This window comes from Homalodisca vitripennis, chromosome X (genome assembly GCF_021130785.1).
Source record: "Homalodisca vitripennis isolate AUS2020 chromosome X, UT_GWSS_2.1, whole genome shotgun sequence".
Lineage (NCBI taxonomy): Eukaryota > Metazoa > Arthropoda > Insecta > Hemiptera > Cicadellidae > Homalodisca > Homalodisca vitripennis.
The window spans coordinates 83,338,971-83,356,984 of NC_060215.1; the positions used below are offsets into that span (position 1 = coordinate 83,338,971).

The 18,014-nt window shown below is 32.3% G+C and overlaps 1 protein-coding gene across 2 annotated transcripts in view; it reads right to left on the bottom strand.

Moving 5' to 3' along the window:
* The window catches only part of LOC124369277 (diacylglycerol lipase-alpha), a 231,325-nt gene that overhangs the window by 31,783 nt on the left and 181,528 nt on the right, over positions 1-18,014 (bottom strand). For both annotated transcript variants that reach the window (XM_046827193.1, XM_046827194.1), the window contains exons 10-13: positions 14,995-15,072; positions 11,516-11,739; positions 10,244-10,385; positions 7,423-7,655 (exon numbers count right to left, since the gene is read on the bottom strand). In XM_046827193.1, coding sequence (XP_046683149.1) covers positions 7,423-7,655; positions 10,244-10,385; positions 11,516-11,739; positions 14,995-15,072 — 677 coding nt within the window. The remainder of the gene's footprint in view (positions 1-7,422; positions 7,656-10,243; positions 10,386-11,515; positions 11,740-14,994; positions 15,073-18,014) is intronic.

Genomic DNA, 18,014 nt, shown 5'->3' on the forward strand with positions numbered 1-18,014 from the left:
AAATGAGTAAAAAATACAAAACTTTAAAATCTCTTTAAAAATGTGTATTTACATTTGAAAGCTTAATAAAAAGGACTAAATGTTCCAAAAGTCAATATTTCAGTACTTTTTCAAAATCAAATGTCTTATTTCCTCACTAGGACAGACTCGATCAATATTGTCTGCCATTTGGACAACAGTAACAAACAACATGGTTGATCAACAAATATAAGTTACTCTCATAAGATAAACATCGTCACAGTATGCAGTATACAAGGAATGGCTAGTATAATGTGGCGACATATTCTGACAGCAACATGACCTTGAGTCAGTGGCTTCTACAAGGTGGCTACTGCGATCTGGTGGTAAAATCAGATTACAAGTGAATGTGAGCAAAAACATTGAAGTTAAGTATGTTGCCGATAGATGAAACCACTTTACAGACTAATCTATCTAAAGGCAATCAGTAGTAGCATTGCATTTACGATCATACAAAAATACAGAGGATAAACATCATATGACGTCCGTACTCTTTTGGGCCACTTTAAGAATATACGTCAAATGATGTCCTTACTCATTATGTAGAATTTACACGCACTCCTTAAAGGATTAAATAAAAAAAAATAAAAAATAGGAAGCTGTCAACTAGTAGTTTAATCATATTTTCAGAATTATTAATTCTACAACATTACTTCTCTGTTTACACAAAATATTGTCAGAATATTAACACTGTTTTGAGGTTGAATAAAATAGCATAGCATGATGGTTTCCACATTAAAAAATCTAAATGTTAAGGTATTAAATCATATTTTAAGATTACTGCTGCTATACTCATAACATAAAAACTGCATTATACCACTGTATTTGTATTAAATTAAGGATATGCAATTGAAATTTTACATTCACATCTAATATATAACGTGAAATGAAACTTGTATACTTTCTCAACATAATTAAAAAGTTTAAGTTTATAAACGGTTTCAAAGTTTTTGATAAAATATTAAAGCTAACTGTAATAGTTATTACTATTCATACAAGCTTACTAGAATGTTTAGTTAAATCATGACCAACAGTAGAAATGTGCATTCCTTATTTTGATTAGTACAGTAGCTGCAATAAGATGATTATCAGTGAAAAATATATAAATGCGTTTAGTGTTTGCAATGAAGGGAAATCAGTAAAGAAAGAACTACCCATAGACTGCTATGAGAGTTAACCTTTATACACAACAGAAGATGTCTGTGGCCTCTTCACACACACACGCACACGCACGCGTGCGCGCGCACACACACACACACACACACACACACACACACACACACACACACACACACATATATATATATATCAGTTATGCCAGGTGCCTTAAAAGTCCCATGTAACTGGACTGAATGGAATGTGTTTCACATACTAACTGATAACCAATAAGTTCAAACCAGTTATTGGTATTCTCTGGACTTCCTAATGGGTCAGACAAAAAAAAACTAATAAATGCTATGTTAATCATGGTTGTTAATATTTATTGATTTTCGTAATAACTTGTTTTATGATTTTGTGTTGTAAGTTTTCAAAATAACTAGTGAGAAAATGTTTTATCTGCCTTATAATAACTTTAAATGTAACTTAAACCATGGAGGTTTTAAAAAACCATTAAAACTTTAATTAGCCACCAAATTTGGTAGAGTAACATTAGAGACAAGTTTGTGGCATTCTTTTTCTTTTTATATCTTTAAAAAAGGTGTCACTTGCTAGGGGTTCTTATTGGAAAATTTGGACTTACCCCAAAATACTCTATCTTAGGGGAAGTCAACAATTTTCATACATAAAAACTCCTCAGTTGGTCATATACACATCCCACAACGTAAATCACTCCATCTCTATTCATAAGAAATTTAATGAGGGGGGAGGGGGGGACTTTTAAGACACCCGGTATAATCCAAAGTTTTTTACTGCAAGAACTTAAGATGTCATTGCCATTCTGTATGTATACAGAATATTAGATTGATTGATAGTGTTGAAACTAATCCCAGTAAATATAAAAAAACTTGTTAAAAACTTATTTTTGTTCAAATTTGACTACTTCATATTCCTTAAAAAGTGTTGTTTCTTAAGTCAATATTAATACAATAATAATTCCTACACCATATATAAATTAGGTAGTATAAATGTGTGGGATTAGTGTTTATTTCTTGGATGGTTAATTTTACAAACTGGGTGTAATGGGTCTATATAAAATAATGTATCTTTGTATCATTAATGTAAGATATCAATCACACCAGACTTTATTATTCTAAGAGTTTTTGTAGTTGATATTTATTATCTTGTTGTATGTAAGAGTAAAATTTCCAAAATACATCATAACTTATGTAATAACGTAAATAAAAATGAAAGTGCTTACAGAAGCTGGTGATTAAACTATGTTAAACTTATAATTAAAAATCTTTCACTATCAAAATAAATTGTGCTATTACAGACTAGGGGTGAGGCGAATTATTCTAAGCTCAAGCTTGAATCAACATACAAATGCATTAACATAGTCCTGGTTTCAAGATGCTCTCAGGTGCACCTGGAGCCAAAACCTTGCAATTGGAGAGAGAGAAAAGATGTCACCTCAGGTACAGGTCATACATCATGTATGTTACCTGCTATAAGTTTGGTACCAATGTTTGGAAGCTGTGTTAGGCCTAGGAAGGTATACTGAGTGAGGCACACCGCGTAGGGGATAGGGTATTATAGCTGACACACCAACCAACTTATACAACATTTCTTTCTCATTTCCCTTTTAATTTGATCTCACATTATTTGCAACTCTAAAATGCCCAATTTGAAAGTTAGGGGTGCTATTTTGGGAATTTTCACACTTAAACATGGGTTGTGTGTGATGCATAAATTTAAAGATCCATTTATGCTAAACATTTTGGTGTAAAAAAAATTAATTATCTTTAATCATATGTACCTTAAAATAGGCCTTTAAATTTAAGTAATGTGTTAGCTTAACTATACAAGGAGCAGAACCAAATGTTTTATATAAGCATATTATTGAGCTATTCTTTAAGTGGAAGTGTGATAGGGGGCACTTTTAAAGCATTTTCCAAATTTAGAAAATGCTCAAACTTAGGTAATATAAAAAATCATAAAACTTGGAAATCTGACATAGAAATTACAATAAATTGTATATAAAATCAAAGACCTTTTTAAAATAAACATTTTATGTATTTGAACTTGTCCATCTCTTACTGTTTAAAAATGTCAACTGAAAAACATAATAACATATGTTAGTTCACAAAATTTAACAAATTATGTTTTATATAATTGGATAATAATTTCTAATTTCAATTACTGTATATTATTTTTATGTGAGTCATAAAATTCTGTACGTTAGCACTTATTTAATTTAAATTTTGAAATAAAATGTTAAATGATTTCAAAACCACATTCATCGTCTTGTTGTGATTTAAAACCAGGGTAAAAGTAATTTTCCATGAACTTTCTAAAAATCCTGCTGTATATTCATATCCCACAAATTGCGTCAGTTTTGATTATGGCAGGCCTTTGCATATAGATCTATAAATAATGATGGCCTGTATTTATTAAAATTTAAATAAAGTACAGAGCAATTTTTAAACTAGAAAACTGTTGTTTTAAATTAACTATTTTATATATATATATATATATATATATATATATATATATAAAATCTATTAAAAACATAAACATTCAATTTAGAAAAGTTAATTTCTACATTAGTTGTGTGAAATAAAAAAATATAATTAATCAGTCAAAAGGTGACCAATCATTTTTTAAATGATATAAAGTAAGTATATCTTTAATGAGCATTTCGGGCTAAATTGTATGTAATTGGTGGATGTAACGTGACAAAGTCAATTCCCAATTACCTGAGGGCAATAAAGAATATGATGACCCAAAATTATGGTTGATCCAGGCCCTAGGCAATAACAGGGCCCAACGGAGAGACAGGGCATTTGCTCAGGGCGCAAAATTTTAGTGGCCATGGAAATATAGAGAATGCTGAATGCAGGAAAATGAATTACCTAATATCAAAAATAGGCCTAAGTATCACTCAAAAATTTTTAAAAATATAGTGTAACATACATATAATTTGAGTGAGATATACGAGTAAAATAAAAGTAATATTACAGGTTACATATATTTAAGATGTTACATAAAACTCTAATTTATTGTTCATACCTTAAGTAATACTAGTGTTGCCAACCCTGTAGGCTGTAAGTACTGATGCTTGGTTACGCTGTTGGCAATACTTGTAGATTACAATTGATGTATGCACCATGTGATCATGTCAACTTACTAACCTCAAAGGTTATTGGTTTATATATATGGTTTATATATATATATATATATATATATATATATATATATATATATATATATATATATATATATATATATATATAAATTTCCTTCTTAGCACCATGTTTCCTAAATTCTGATCCACTTAAATTTTTATTCATTTTTAAATAACTAATGTTATTTATAATGTACATTAGTTATTTTAAAATTAATAAAAATTTAAGTGGATCAGAATTTAGGAAACATGGTGCTAAGAAGAAAATTTAGAAAGAAGAACTTTTAAAGAAAGTGCCAAAAATCAAATAATTTCCAATTTGATAATTTTAAGTTACTTCCTCCTACCCCATTTGAAAGGGGGGAAAGTTTTTTTATCCTTCTAAAGATCTAAAGAAGTATTTAAATAAATATGGTGAAGACTGTACATCAATATCTAAATCCGATTGGAATATATCCAGGCATATCAGGACTGAATTTACACCCTGTGTAAATATGAAATATATATTGTTTTTTTTTTTTTTACCAGAAAGGTGAAATTTGACACACTTGTTTTAAGCCCTCAAAAGACTACAAGACCGGAAATACCTTGGTCCAGAAGTTGATTACCCTGTATGGAAATAGACTCTTTTTGAATTAAGAAGTAAACTTTTCAGACCATCATATGTATATATTTTCTTGATTGGGGTAAAAGTTCTAATGCTATTATGTCACCAGAAATACATTAAGCCAGAAGTAGATAACAATGGCCAGAACTATACATGTTTTGACTGAAGTAGACTTCTCAGACAATGTTTTGATCGTCTTAACAAGGCAAACTGTACTTGTTAAAAATAATTGGTTCTAACCAGAAATGTTTCTTCACATGCTAAACCTGATATAAGAGTAAGTGGCAGTTTTGTTTAGCTTTTGAATCTTTTAAAACATAAAACTGAAAAATACATACCATAAACATTTGTGCTTAGCAAAATTATTGTAGAGCTCCATCATATTACATCATACGTGCTTTCACTAATACTACTAAGATGGACTTTATATTCTTCCACTCTGGCCTAAAATATTTCAAATGTTCCAGAATACAAGCTCCAACAAGGAGCTATTCATTAAAATATTATGGAATGTTTTAGAGAAATTTGTATATTTCATTGGTATCTCCGACTTTCACTCTACAACTTGAGGAACCCAAAACATTGCTTTCAATGTTCAATTATTCAGAAGTGGATCAGAAGGTTGCAATATTTTTCAGTGATCATCACTTATTTTCAGAAGTGGTCATTAAGCCATTTAAATAGAACACACCTCTAATATTAACCCTTCTCTCACGGCAAACGGATATATCCATTATGCGTGATTTTGAGCGAAATGCGGTAAACGGATATATCCTTCAAAGTCTATTTTGTGTTATTTAATAAATTGTAGTTGCCGTGGAATCCGCTAGAGTTCAAGAAAGTGTTGAATACTTGTTCCGAAAAGCAGATGTTACAGTTTGAACCTCATTGGCGCGTCGCAGTGGTGGGAGGGCGTGGCAAAGTCCCTCGTGGCGTGATTTAGCCTGAGTCTGCGGCGAACCATTACGCGGTAAATGGATATATCCCGGCACGGCATATTTTAGTGCTTAACGCTGTTTTGTAATATTTCCTTATTTACTGTTCGTGTTACTGCTGTATTTAGCATTATTTATTTAGCATTAGTTTTTTGTAAAAAATATTAATTTTACCTTATTGAAAATATTGTTAGAAATTCAAGTAAAGAGGTAGTTATTCAATTTTTTTTTTTTAATTTGTAAAAAAATATAGGGGTCTGATTATTTTGTGATACTGTATTATTTTTTATTCCTAATAGCCACCACTAACTAAAAAAAATTAGAGTTGGTAAAATGTAAAAAAATATTTTAAAGTTAATTACGCGTTATGAGTCAAAATTGAAAGATAAATTCCGCGTGGGAAGGGTTAAATAGAAAATCGCCGCAGAGAACTGCTAGTGTATCAATAAATATTTAAATTATTTTGTATAAGTAACCTGCTTCTCTTATTATTTCCTGTTATAAAATATGAGTAAACGTAGTTGTTTGTAAAAACACCTATCATGCTATTTTAAAGCAAATACATAAGTGAAAAAAAGGGTGCCAGTAGACATTTACTCAGGACATCTGTCATCTTAGCCCGGGCCTGGATTGATCCAAGATCACATGACAATGCATACCAATAAGGCATATCAACTCAATGCTGTTGATAATAACCAATAATAGTTTATGTTAAGTAATAAATAAGAAACGGTTTTGTACTAATTATTAAACTGAACTTTCCAGTTTAATTAGGAAAATTTGAATATTTAACATAATTGTTGCAGAACACCAAAGAGCTTTTGTATCAAACATAAACTTTACTAATTAAATATCATAAAACATGCCAGGAATATAGCTTTTAAAAAGTACTTAAAATTCACGTTGATTAAAGGAAGGAACTGGTAATGGTGTATTTTATTACTATAATGGCTTGATGTTTTTCTTTGTCAACTCACTATATCACTTCTCATTTTGGTTGTAAAATTAATTTTTTCTATAATTTTTATTGATTATCAATCTGCTACACAGTTGTTTCACCACTGGATAATTGGGAATTGACAGTAAGAACTATGATAAAACTAAGAGATAATTCAAAACAAACATGTAGGAAAGTAAAAATGTGGCTTACTTAAAATGTTTATAACATTATGTTTTTATAATATATTTCTTTTGAAAAAAGAGGGGGTAGTTCAGGGGGGGTCTAAATATTATGGATTATTTCTTAGATTAAAAACATTGATAATATGTTGTAAAATGGATTGAAATCCACAAGACTAATGTATGAGCACAGTAAAAATTGTCATTTAAACAAGTTTAAATAAAAAAAATCATTGGCTTATTGCAGCTACAACATAAGTTTTTAATACAAAAACAAAAATAAATTAAATTTTTAGTAAAAGTTTAGATAGTAGACCAATAGCTATTTAATTATTACACAAGACAAAGTACTAGAATAAGAAGCGAGCTTTTTAGCATATACTATCCAGCCCATCATCACAAACCAATCATCTACTTAGAGAAAATTGAGACAGAAAATGCAACTTTCGGGTACATACTCTGTCTTGGTAGGGTGATGCCGAACAACATGGATGATGCTGCCAGGAGGGTAGAGAGGTTGGTGGATAGTTAGGGCTATGGAGGAATCGGACGGGTGGATTGGCATTGCACGAGCAGAGTTCTTCTCTGCTCGATATTCCTCCATGGTGATGCTGTCAGCCTTGAGCTCGACTGCGGATGTAGGCATAACAGGGGCTCCACAGCACATCACACTGCAGCTGATGGTTTTCCACTACAACATGGCTCTAGTTAGTTTGTTGCTTAAATGAAATACCACTACCATAACAAACCTGTTGGAGGAAAAATAATATGGTGATAATATTTTGTCTACATGAATTTTTGTTTTTATTGTTATGGGTAGTGAAAGAAAACAAAGAAGTAAATATGTTTTATAAATTTTTATAGAGTACTTAATAACCAACTTTTATGAGTTTTTACCATAATATAATTTTATCAAAATATACTTGAAAATATTTGATATCTTTAACTTTATTTATTATCTGGCACTTACTGAGGTTTTGATTATTACAATTATTTGTATTAGGGATAACAAAACTGAACGCCTTACATTAAAAATGTATGAACTTTGTCTTGGATACATGAATGATTATTTTATGATAACAACAATTTTGGGAATAGAATAGTCTTGGTTGATTTCATAGAATAATTTTCTTGTAATAAAACAAATATTTCAAAGATATAATACAATTAAATATTGATAAAGTTTTAGCATATATATAAAGAGTACTATATAGGAAAAATAACAGGAAAATACACCTGAACGTTTAACAAGCTTACATAGAACAGTTTTCTTCTGCTACTTAAATTATAATAAATCTATAAAATGATCACTGCTTTAATTTGGCTTCTTGGATATACAATGTATATGTAAATGCATTACTGTTGCTGAAAATACAGGGTGCGGCAAAACAAACAGTGCAGTTTTGAAGTGGTATTAAAGAAAATCGGTACGAGTTATGAAAATGTGGTTTATTTTGCTTGAATAAGTACATTACCCCCATTTTTTCTGTTAAGATTTGAAGATCACATCAGAAAGATGGCGTTCTCCAGAAGCAATGCACTGATGTAGGCGATTTCTGAAGTTTTCCACTGCATTTTGGCACATATTGATTGGAATGGCGGTGATTTCCTCTCTAATACGGATCTTGAGTTCTTCCAAGTTGTGAGGACGATGCCAAAAAACCTTGTCCTTGAGATAACCCCACAGGAAAAAATCGCAAATGCTCAAATCAGGTGATCTTGCAGGCCACCGCAGGTCACCCCTCAGAGACACGAGACGCGCAGGAAACATCTGCCGCAATTTCGTCCTTGAAACATGTGCTGTGTGGGCCGTAGCCCCATCTTGTTGGAGCCCCCCCAAATATCCTCAAGATGTTGTTCTTCAACCAACTGATTCAATTCTGGCTCAAAAAAATCTTGCAGCATCGAAACGTAACGCTGAGCGGTCACGGTTGTTGTAAGCCCATCCTCCTCAAAGAAGTAGGGTCCAATAACACCAAATTTGGAAATCGCACACCATACAGTCACTTTCGGGGAATGGAGAGGTCGCTCATTAACTTGTTGTGGGTTTCTGTCCGACCAATAACGGAAATTCTGTTTATTAACTGAACCTGACAGGTGGAAATGGGCTTCATCACTACTGAAGAAGGTTGACCTTGGTGGGATACGTTCTAAAATTTCTTGAGCGCAATTCACACGGTGTTGAAAGTCTGGAGGCATTAACTTCTGAACCAACATAATTTTATAGGGGTGGAAGAATAAATCTTTGTGTAAAATCCTCCTAACAGAGCGATCAGACATGTTTAATGCAGTTGCGTGTTTCCGGGCAGAGCGTGTTGGTGATTGTTCAACAGCTGCCCTCACTACTGCGATGTTTTCAGGAGTTCTCGCTGTTTTCGGTCTTCCCATACCTTTAGGCCTTTGTGTTGAACCAGTTTCTTCCAACGCACGAACCCAACTTGCAATAACATTGCGATGTGGAACGGGATCATTACGCGGAATGTTAAAGTGCACTCGGAACGCTCGTTGAGTCGTGATGTAAGAACGGCCACTTTCAAAAAACGTGCGAACGGCAAAGCCACGATGCTCTCCGCTCCAAACTATTGCTACGACTGAAAACGGGGTGAGTGACCGAATGCAGTGAGCCCCCTCCCCAGCTCCTACCCCCACCACAGCGGATGTAGAAGCCCATCACAACTGCACTGTTTGTTTTGCCGCACCCTGTAGTACATTCTTAAAATATCAATCACTCTCTAACACACTATACACTCATAATCTGCATTAAAAATCGGGTTTTCTAAAAAGAAAATATATATAAAGTAGTGTAGTCTGGTATTTTGTTTTGTATATATATTACAGTAGTAAACATTGCACAATAAATATATTGTTTTATTCAATGAATATTAAAGTAATGAACTGTCTTGATTTTTTAAAGTGAGAAGTATCTTAATACAGAATACAAAAATCTTTGTTCCGTAAACAATCATAATAGTGAAAGCTATTTTATTTCTTACATATTTACCATTAATTCATATTTACTTTATATTACTTTTAAAAACTGAACATCAGATGGAACAGCCTCTACAACATGTTAGAATTAAAACTTAATGTGGCGGGAAATAATGTAGGGTGACCATACTACCAATAGAAATAGTTCAAATATATTAGCAGAGTAGTAGGGGACTTGTCCGAGATTGTGAACTGGTGTTATTTCATACCCAGAAAACAATGCGCAATTATTTCTTACTAAAAAACTTTGTATTTTTAAAGTCAGATGTACAATTACTTGTCAATTTTTACCTTTGGATCTTTGCTGCGTTTAATGGCATTTATGAGGTCAGCTCGAAGGGACTCCATTTGATGGAGTCCAATACGAGGCACCACATCCTTGCCCAACACCACTGAAGTGATGAAACTCTTAGTGTACTGCACCGCTGGCATGCTGCAATGTCAGACCATTTTACTACATCTAAATTACAGAAAATGAATAAAAATAATCAATTAAGAACAGAACATTGAAGCTGTCACAAAAATTAAATAAAAATTAGAGCTGAGTAGGCTTCATTCCATTTTTCTCTGGTACTAGTATTTAACAAGAACAATTCTTTGAACTGTTTAAATTATTTGGGATGGTTGCAAGTATAAACACTGAGTAAGAATCAATTCTAAATTAATTGGACTAAAACAAACTGGATATTACATTTAACGTGATAACTCACTCTTAGATTTTATTTCACCTAGTGATATAAGACATTCTTTAAATTTAGTAGTAACCTTTCTTTACTTTAGTAGGTAGTCTTTTAAATTAGACACCTTCTGTAGCAAATAAACTGTGATAGCTAACGTTCTTGGGTATAACCCTAATATATTAGCAATGTGATTACATTTCTGATGAAATATTGAATGCAGGTAGTCTAGTTGCCAGTGTACCTAAAAGGATATTTTACTAAAAGAATTTAATAATTATATCGGTAATGTGTGGTGCCTAACCGAGATGTCAAGTACATTACATCATGATTTATATACTTTTCATATGGTTCACAGGGAGTAGCAATGTGAAATTCTACCATTAATGGTTACACTCTTTGAACCCTGAAACTAAGAATTTATGTTTTCTTGTGTTGTAGAAAGAAAAGTTTTGCTTGGGTTCATCAGAAATTTCAGGTCTTATGAGGTACTTTTGTTTAAAATTTCACAGCTCTTGTGTTATTGAAAAAATTATTACCAGGTTACAACATTTTCAAGTATTCATATGCAAGTATAGTACTCTTAGTCAATGACCTCTTTGTTTATCTACACACATCAAAGGAATACAATTAATTTTAAAGCAAGTAATGCTTTAATAAAATATTAACAATATTTAATTATTAATTGAAGAATCAAATACCATAATGACAGATGGGGAATTGATCAGTCAGCAGGATATCGCCTATACTGAGGTAATGAGAAGAAAATAACAACATGTCCAAATCTTTCTTTGGTAAATTCCTTTCATCATATAGTTCACTAAATACTGTCTGTAATACAAAATGATCTTATAAATGCTTACTACATCAAGGTAATGTTGAGTACCTGAGAAGACCTCCAGGGGGTGAGTACGCGAAGCACTGCAGGTCGGGATGTGACTGACGTAGTAGGATGGCGAGTATAGCTGCAGTACCAGCGCCCAGTGAGTGGCCCACCAACACCAGACTGAAGCCTTCCCCCGCCTTCTTGAGGCTTGTTGCCAGAGCTTGGCTCAGGATGGATTCTGTTATCAGCTTATCTCGAATATAAACAGCTGCATGAACCATTCCCTTTAAAAATAGAGTACATTAGTAATACATCATAAATTTATTCAGGTCTGTACTGGTTTTAAGAAAGTGAAAGGAGATAAATTAGCCCCTTAACCATTGAAATGGCACTCACCACAAATGCGGTGAATTTGCTTCTCATAGAAGTGGCAACTGGCTAGCATAACGTTCATATCTACATGCTTTTTTCTTTTGTAATGCTTGTTACGAATAGAATGGGGTTTGGGAATGCAATTACATTTTTTTAAATTTTAATTTAATTTTAAAGTTTTTGAAGCATCATAAATTAATAATATAATAAAGTAAACCAAAGATTAAAAATACTTGTTGAAATGCACGACTACTTTCACGAGTTAGACTATATATATACAGAGTGTCCCACGAAGAGGTTTAAACATTTGATTTTATATTACTGCCCATTTATGCACCGAATATTTTCAAACTCTACACAATTAAAAAAGTAGGTTTTAAAAATATTCTGTGAAAATTAAAGTTTCCTAACAATTGTTGAAACAAAATGGTGACATACTGACATTTTTTACCATTTTGCTTCCTATAAAAATTCATTGCTTGAATTATCTGATATGATTGCTGCGTTGCAGTTTTAAAGAACAGCTGTTTAATAACACTCATAGTTGAAAACAGCTGTTTAATTGAAGAATATTGCTTGTGCTATAAAAACATAACCTAACCTCCTTCATTACAGTTTTACTGATATTAAAGTTCGAGAAATGGCTTTTAATGTTGAACAAAAAGTGAAGTGTTTTACTTGGGCTATTGCTTTTGGCAACATTACATCTTTTGTTAGAAACTGGAATTATCATAAAAAAGTACTCTAGAGGATCAAATGAGGTAAGAGAAGTACTAGTATGCGCATCAATGCTCCGCTCTCCAGGTAAACCGAAATCACTGAGGAAGGTTGAACTTATATTGGTGTTCCAAAGTCTTCAGTACAGAGAATAATTAAGAAACACAAAATTAAATTTTACAAAAGTCACGTAGTCCATAATCTTGAAGATGATCCGTAGAGTGGATTTTTGTACTCATATTATTGAGTTTCATGAGCTAGATCCTAACTGGCATACTCAAATTGTTTTTTCAGATGAGTCCACTTTTTACCGCAATGGTGCTGTAAATGGGCATAATTGTAATTATTACAACACCGGTAATCCACACATTCTTGAACAGACTCTATTCAAATCAAAAGGAATTACCTGTTTGTCTTCAGTACAGAGAATAATTAAGAAACACAAAATTAAATTTTACAAAAGTCACGTAGTCCATAATCTTGAAGATGATCCGGAGAGTGGAGTTTTTTACTCATATCATTGAGTTTCATGAGCTAGATCCTAATTGGCATACTCAAATTGTTTTTTCAGACGAGTTCACTTTTCTACTGCAATGGTGCTGTAAATGGGCATAATTGTAATTATTACAACACCGGTAATCCACACATTCTTGAACAGACTCTATTCAAATGAAAAGGAATAACTGTTTGGGCAGCTGTCAGTTGAAATGTCAAAAATCTTACGACATTTCAGACAGTACAATGACTGGGAATAGGTATGAACAGGTTTTAAATGAACAAATCTGGCCTCATTTAACGGTTCCAGAAATAAATCAAGCAATCTTCCAACAAGATTGCTCTTTCTCATTTCGCAAATCCTGTCAAGTGATTACTAAATGACAACCTTCATGGCTGTTGGATTGGTCGTGGAAGTGATTTTTTAAATTGGCCACCCCTGATCCCCAGATTTAACTGTGTGTGCTTTCTTTCTATGGGGTTACTTAAAGGAACAAGTTTATACTCATAGCTTCAATAATCATGAAGAATTAAAACAATCAATTGAAGAGGAACTTCTCCGGATACCGCAGAATTTCTTTGTAAGAGCTTACGATTCATTTGTTAAGCGCTGTTATCAGTGTGTCGCTGTTGTATGGATTACAGTTCGAATGATTGTGAACTGTAATTGTAGGTTTTTTAATAGGCTATGTTCTAATTTTCTGATTGAAATGCTTTATTTCTCTAGAATATGATAAGAAATAATTTTACTAAAAACCAAAAATACAGTTTTTTTACTATTTTTAAAGCATAATTTTTCAAAATGCCACCCTTTTGTTTCAACAATTGCTAGAGAGCTGAAATTTTCACAGAATGTTTTATAAACATATTTAATTAATTGTTTAGAGTTTGAAAGTGTTTGGTATATAAATAGGCAAGTAATATAAACAAAATTAAACCTCTTCGTGGTACACCCGGTATATACCATGATGCATTTGGAGCACTAGTTTGATTGAGAAAAGTTTTAGAAAAATACATGAATGCCACCATTATATTGCCATCCACCTTTGACTTCCTGTAATTGTTCTCTATATTCAGACAGAGATTCCTCTTCCATAGGTTGGTAGCTGTGCTGTGATTTAATTCCGAGCACTAACATTTTATTTGTGGGTCGAAATGAAAATACAATGTTTCATCACATGTCACAATTTCCTCCAAAACACAACATACACAATTCAACTCTACACACAATTCAATGGAATTCAATACAAAAATCAATGTGTGTGGCTTTTCCACATGTCATTTTCATGGAAGAAGCTTTCATCCTCATAAAGTAGGACAATCATGTACCTAGACATGTTTAATTTTACATTTTTGTATTCAAATTATTAGATTTTCTTGGAACTAAAGGTAAACAAATACAATGTTGTATTGTAAAATCTTTATACTGTACGTTCAAATTATCATGAAAGAATATAGTAGACACTCCCCAATTAAATTCCAAGCTCTGAACAAATAGCATTTATATCTTTAGTTATCACATGTTCCACATTGCCGTCTGCTGAAGTGGGGAGGTGTTTATTTCAAAAGTAATCTTCGGTGTCTGTGTGACATCGTATGTGCTATTAGTGCATTGCCTTGTTTTCATCACATCTTTGTTATCATAGGTACAGTTATATAACATTTTAAAAAATATTATAAAGGAAACATATTACTGAGAATCAATTAATACTTTAGGTCTAAGCTTCAGTTATTTATATATAATGGTATCAAACATATTGTACAATAAAGATCATTGTAAAAATATGTCTCACCTTGCATTTTGTAACATATGCAAACAGCTATATTGTTTCTAAAAATTTATCATATCAGATAATAATTCCTTTTTATGCTTAAAGACACTTTAATTAAATGAAATGTCTCTCAAGTTTAAGTTTAATTCCTGATTGAAAACAATGGATGATGGTGAGACTCACTTTATGTCCAAGCCAATCTTCCCGTGGTGGAGTTAGAGGTAGGGTCTCACTCTCTGCGTTGAGATCTGTGATCACATCCTGAGAAGCAGAACAGAAATATATCACCACAATATATTCATCACCATATCTATAAATAAATTAATCAATTACTGTTCTGTTGGAATGTTGGTACAGGCAAATATAACTAATCTCACAAATTTCTTATACTAGCACTAGCACAGCATTATACAAGCATTTACAGACTTTTACTCTCAGTAACAAAATAACAATAAAAAAATAAAATCTCCACAGTGATACTAGGTTTAAATATGGTTATTAACTGCTTTTTCATTGATATTAAGTCTTTATCTGTTCCACAATTATCACCATTTGTGTATATTTCTTTCAAGTTGTTGCTCTTTGGGATGGGATTTTCCTGAATGTTTTGACATGCTTCCTGATAACAGTGGACCGTGAGACAGTTTCAAACCTCAATTCCTGCTGTAATTACTAAAATTGGCAAAAATACCAGTATACCAGTCTCAAGCAAACCTGTATTGAGTGGACTGTTAATTCCATTGGGAAGGTTAAAAATACTGCAACAGTGCTTTTGTGATTGATAGTGTGATTTGATAGTGAATTAAAAGGATTGTATGGACAATTCAAAGTATTGTTTATATTTAAAATGTAAAGACAATTTTAGTGTATAGATAGAAGAGGGTTGCAATTTCGTTTCCATTGCAAGTTACATATCTCTTAAACTACTTTTATAAAACGTTACTAGCATTTTTTAGGCATTTATGAAACAAAGTTTATAGCTAATATATGAAAACTTTCTTTAAGAAATTTGCCACAAATGAGGTTTATAATACTATTGGAGATACCCAAAGTCTTTCCAGAAAGATTGTCAGTAAAGGGTAGCTGTTGACGATAATAAGCATAGTAATTAAGGAAAAGTCACATCTATGGTACCTCAAGAGTCCATTCTGGAACAACTTCACTTCTTGGTCTAGATCAGTGATCTCCCATAATTTACATAAAAATTCATAACCCTCTTGTATGCAGATGACGCTATAGTGGCCTTTGAAAAAAGTATCCTTTCACTATTAGCTTGAAAATAAACCCTAGTTAAATTAAGCCAATTAACTTTCAATAAAAAATTACAAGACTCCTTAAGTTGTTATACAATTTCTCCCATCTGATTTTAACTCTCTCACTTCTACTAATTTCTTAGGCTTGGTAATACCTTTCTTTGACTTTTAATGATGCTTTAATCCTTTTAGTGCCAAGGATCACTGAGAGAGAGGGTCTGTAATAGTGGAAAAGTACTGGAGTCGCTGACATTGATGTTAAAAATCTTTTCCCCTAAAACTATATTTTGCAATAAAATGGTGTGACACAATGTCACATATTGACTCCTAACTTTAAAAACTGAGCAAAAAATTTTATTCAATGTCAACCTTACTCCAAGTAGATCACTTTGGATCATAAGTGGACATCACAAGTGGATGTTCTTTGATTAGATTAATTTTCATATTTTAATTCCTTAATTCCTATAAATTGAGGTATTAAGGCAGTTCCTTAAATTCTCATAGAATGTCCCTGTTGCAGAAAAGAATAGTAAGAATCATCTCTGGTACTAGATTTATAAAGGATTTATATATATATTGTTTATCTCTCAGTGTGTGCATTCTGGAGAGTAACTAGGTGATATTTTCAGTAGGAATCATAAACATTTTCATTTCACTTGGAATTCTTTTTACTTCAATATCTGTACCTTCTTTGAGAAATTTCCTTTATTTTTCTTTTCTTGAGGATCTTTAATATAAATTCTCAGCACTCATATGGTAAAGGCCTCTTTTTGAATACCTTATTTTATCTTATAGCAAAAAAGATTTAAAATTAGAATAAGATTAGTTAAGGTTTTCATTTATTAATTTGTAAAAACATTCTTAAGGCCCTAGCTGCTTGATTCATACATTGAAAGATTGGGACTGTATGGTGGATATTTCAGAGGTACTATCTGATTTGACTCTGGGTAGAATTTGGAAAATGTGGGTAAGCATTGTTTTGAAATAAAACTAATCCTTGAATCAGCTAACTTATTCTTTTTTCAATTACTTGACTCTAGTTTTAAAGAGTGGCTATTGAGGAAAATGATCAAAAAGAGAATAAAGTGTAGTGATTTTTCTAAATATTTCTTTAACTTATCGTATTCATTGACAACAGAATAGCGTCCATTCCTTTCCTCGTTTGTTTGCTTTTTATTACTTTTTCACCATCTACTTTCACAATATTCCATTGCTCATCATTTTCTTACTATACACCTTACAGACTTTTTGATTAATATCAACTCGTGTCATAATGTTTTCTGCATGCAGAAACTGTTAACTAAATGTTACAGGCAGCAAAAGGTTCAATGAACTTTACACATATTTAACCCTTTTACTGCTACGTTTGAGATGTAACGCTACGTAGCAGTACGACCAGAATGTAGCAGTACGTAGCAGAACCCTTGTAACGCTAGTTTTTCAAACAACCACCTCACCAGAGATATGCTGTGAAACTAGTTTGTGAACAACTGCCACGCCTGAGTATACTCGTTTTCGTATTATTAACTGTTTTATTTTTGTTGCATCAGCTGTTATTTGTGTTACTTGGTGTTCTATTATATTAGAAATATCTAGAAGATAGTTGTCCAGTTGGTGGTGCAATCTTGTGGACACTACTCAAAGTACTTGGATGCCACATGCTTTGTATTGTACACGAGTTTGGGAATGGTTACGTCAATAGTTTACAAGGTGTTTTCCAACATTTATTCATAGGTATTTGTGTGATAGTGGTAATATATTGTAATAGCAGGAATACCAATGGACAAAGAGGATCTACTACAATTACTAGAACTTCCCAGTTCACAATTGGGCCCTGTGAATGAAGATTTCTCAGATGATGACAGATGGACCAGTGAGGAAACTCCTAAAAATGGGAAAAAAGTACTCTGTGTGGGGAGGGGGTCTTAGTATGTAACTAATGCCACAAAT